The sequence below is a fragment of the Phaseolus vulgaris genome, chromosome 3 (assembly GCF_000499845.2).
Source record: "Phaseolus vulgaris cultivar G19833 chromosome 3, P. vulgaris v2.0, whole genome shotgun sequence".
NCBI classification, from domain to species: domain Eukaryota; kingdom Viridiplantae; phylum Streptophyta; class Magnoliopsida; order Fabales; family Fabaceae; genus Phaseolus; species Phaseolus vulgaris.
Genome location: NC_023757.2, coordinates 6,524,636 through 6,528,416, shown reverse-complemented (window position 1 = coordinate 6,528,416; position 3,781 = coordinate 6,524,636). Strand labels below are relative to the sequence as shown.

At 36.9% G+C, this 3,781-nt stretch overlaps 1 protein-coding gene across 1 annotated transcript; it reads left to right on the top strand.

The window, feature by feature from the left end:
* Positions 1-1,964: 1,964 nt before the first annotated feature.
* On the top strand, positions 1,965-3,155 carry LOC137805790 (isoflavone 4'-O-methyltransferase-like). Its single transcript, XM_068605714.1, has 2 exons — positions 1,965-2,765; positions 2,853-3,155. Exons 1-2 carry the CDS (start codon positions 1,965-1,967, stop codon positions 3,153-3,155), a joined length of 1,104 nt encoding a protein of 367 aa, XP_068461815.1.
* Positions 3,156-3,781: the final 626 nt, after the last annotated feature.

Below are 3,781 nucleotides of genomic sequence, written 5' to 3'. Positions count from 1 at the left end.
CAGTAACTGAACTGTCATAACTCTGTATCGCAGTGAAAAACGGCCACACCTCGCGCTTAGCACCGCACCGTCACTGTTGCACCAACAGAAAAATGCACGTGCCACCCTGCGTCTTCTGTCACTGCCATTGCACTACATCTTCGTGCCGTCTCGCTCACCGCAAGCGCCTGCACCTGTTCGCCACGAAACGTGATTTGTCGCCGCACCGACGCACTTTGCCACACTGCCTGGATATGACCCTACTGCGAGCAAGCCACCTGCACAACGCGCGAGCCACCACCACTCTTGTCGCGACCTACACCACTGCACGTCATACCGCCTACTACGCACACGCGAATCTTGGGCCATCGTGAAACCCTAACTTTGGGACGCCGCTGCAGCCCCTGCGAAACCCTAGCTTTGGGATTTTGTTGTCGCCTCTGCGAAACCTTAACTTTGGGATGCTACTACAACCCCTGCGAAACCCTAGCTTTGGGACGCTACTGCCACCTTTGCGAAACCCTAGTTTTGGGACGCTGCTATCGCCATTTTCACGTCTCGTTGATTAATTTCTACTGATCGGATCTCTAGTGTGTAAACGAACCAAGCTCTGATGCCACTTGATGGGAAAAACGCACGCGGAAACAACACACATAATCACGAATCAACTGCAGAAAATAAACGACACAAGATTTAACGTGGTTCGGTTGCCAACTGCAACCTACATCCACACGGGCAACTATTAGGTTTTCATTATGTCCTGTTGCACACCAATTACAAGTACAATATTCTCTTTAAATAGAGATTATAAAAGGGACACAATGATTAAACTCACTCACTAAACATGGTGTCTAGTCAGCCCAATCCAATTGGTCATGACTTCATACCCAACAATTTACACTTTTTAGAAAATAAAATATGATTTTAGAGAGTTGAAGTGGAATTGAAGAGAAAACACAAAGTTGAACAAGTGAGACCAAACTATTTCCAGAAAGAAATATATGCAAAGAAACCTAATAGAATCCGGAGGTAAGAAAAATAATAATTAAAAGATTTTACATGATATAATTAAAATATTAAAAAATATATTTAATTTACATTTTCATTGATATCTCTCTCCATATTCCAATATTTTAAAATTATTATATCCTGCAACATCTTTTAACTATTTAATCATCATGCTTTTCTTCCTTCTTTCACTGTAGTTATATGTTGACACTAGAGAGTTGCAGTGTTGATTGGAAGTTTTTTTAAAGAAACCGTCAAAAGAAAAGTTTTTCTTAGTATATATATTTAGTTAAATATATATTTTTTCTATAAATATGAAATTTTTTTTTTCAAATTTTACACCATATCCAAATGTTTATAATATAAAAATAATTGAAATAAATCTTTCTTCGAATTATTCAACTTTTGATTCTACTTCATCAATCAAGTAATAACATCACAAAATACTAAATTTTAAAAAAACTAATAATCTTTAAAAAAACTAATAATCATTTTACATAAAAATTCATTTCAATATTTTATATTATAATCTAAAATTTAATAACAACAACAACCAATTTCATGTTTTAAAATTTGACAAAAACAAAAACCAATGTTTTAAGACCAAAAAAACATATTTAAGCCACATATACTTAAACATTATAAGTGTATAAAATAAGTGTTGACTCATGCAAAAAGAGACACCGAGGCAACCAATCATTATCATAGATTCACACCTACCCGAAATCCACCAACCACAACCCTAGTAAAACCCTAGTAAACTAGTGAAACTTAGTAACTTACGAACGCTTCATATGGCCGACCATAACCCACAAGATTCCCACCACTGCCAAGTATTAATTCCACATCACAAAGGACACGCCCATTATCTTAGTATTTGTTTTGTACCTCAATTGAAACACATAAAACCTGAACTACTACTACTTCTACGTATCCATCGAAAACCATAAACTTAACAAAGTACGTTCAAAACAAAAATGGGTTTCTGTAGCAACGGCAGAGAAGAGAGTGAAATGTATCACGCTCAAATCCACCTCTACAAACACGTCTACAACTTCGTGAGCTCCATGGCCCTCAAGTCCGCCATGGAATTAGGTGTTGCGGACGCAATCCACAGCCACGGAGAAGCCATGACCGTTTCTGAGTTAGCCTCTGCACTGAAACTGCACCCCTCAAAAGTCTCTGTCCTCCACCGATTCATGCGCCTTCTAACACATAATGGGTTCTTCGCCAAAACAACAGTGGCGTCACGTAAAGAAGGAGGAGGAGGAGGAGAAGAAACAGTGTATGATCTGACCCCTCCTTCCAAGCTTCTAATCCGAAGCAAGTCAACGTGTTTGGCTCCTATTGTTAAGGGCGCGCTTCATTCGAGTTCCATCGACATGTGGCACTCCTCCAAGAAGTGGTTCACTGAGGATGAGAAGGAACTCTCACTGTATGAGAGTGCCAAGGGGGAGAGTTTCTGGGACTTTCTGAACAAAACCACTGAGTCTGATACGCTTAACATGTTTCAAGAAGCCATGGCAGCAGATTCTGGAATGTTGAAGATAGCTCTGGAAGAGTGCAAGCATGTGTTTGAGGGATTGGGTTCCCTTGTCGATGTGGGAGGTGGGACTGGTACTCTCACCAGGCTCATCAATGAACTCTTCCCTCACATGAAATGCACGGTGTTTGATCAACCACAGGTTGTGGCTAACATGACTGGAACAGAAAATTTGAACTTTATTGGTGGAGATATTTTCAAATCCATCCCTTCTGCTGATGCAGTTTTACTCAAGGTATAACTTTATCTACTCTAAATTATATTCGTTTTCCTTTAAACTTGGCTTTAAACCGCAGTAACTATAAGATCGATTGTTTTGCAGTGGGTTCTGCATGATTGGAACGACGAGCTCTCAGTGAAGATATTGAAGAACTGCAAAGAAGCGATTTCAGGGAAAGGGAAAGAAGGAAAAGTGATAATCATAGACATAGCTATTGATGAAACAAGTGATGATCGCGAATTGACAGAGTTGAAGATGGACTATGACTTGGTGATGCTCACTATGTTCAATGGAAAAGAAAGAGACAGAAAAGAGTGGGAGAAAATTATTTACGATGCAGGCTTCAGCAGCTACGACATCACCCCTATATGTGGCTTCAAATCTCTCATCCAACTTTATCCTTAAGAACTTATATTACAAGCTGTTAGAATCATTGAGTCATACCATTCCAATTTGTTGCAGCATATTCTCTATTTTATTTCTAGGTTTAAAGTTATAAAAATCAACCAATGCAATCAACAATAACCTCTATTTTATATGTTATAGAAATTATGTGATTTCTTAATGTTTTTGTTTTCTTTAATATTAGCTAAATTCTCTCATATTTATATTTGCTTTTATTTTTTTCATTGCTATTAATGATTAAAATTATAGTATATCTTTTTCAATGTTATGTTGATATTATAAAACGTCAAGACAAAATAAAAATGTGGCAAAAGTTCAAAACAAAATAAGATTAAGAGAATGTATTAGATTAAATTTCACAAGCTTGTACTCTTTATAGAGATCATTGTTTCTAAAGTGGGAAAATATTCGACTTCCCACCCCAATCAGAAAGGATGAAAAATATTGTTATGTTAATTAGAGTTATATATTTGAATACTAGCTTTATGATTTCTTTCAGTTAATGGAGAGTGAAAAGAAAAAAAAAATAGTGAAAAATGAAGATATTTGAATTGAGTAAAAGTAAAAAGTGAATGAAATTGAGTAGAAAGTTATTATGTAAAAGTAAAAAAATTAAAACAAGTGTA

What these genes read in the sequence shown, in the direction of transcription:
- LOC137805790 (XM_068605714.1), top strand. Translation starts at nt 1,965, where the DNA reads ATGGGTTTCTGTAGCAACGGCAGAGAAGAGAGTGAAATGTATCACGCT. An exon ending in CTGATGCAGTTTTACTCAAG is followed by an intron (nt 2,766 to 2,852) that starts GTATAACTTTAT and finishes ATTGTTTTGCAG; the next exon opens with TGGGTTCTGCATGATTGGAA.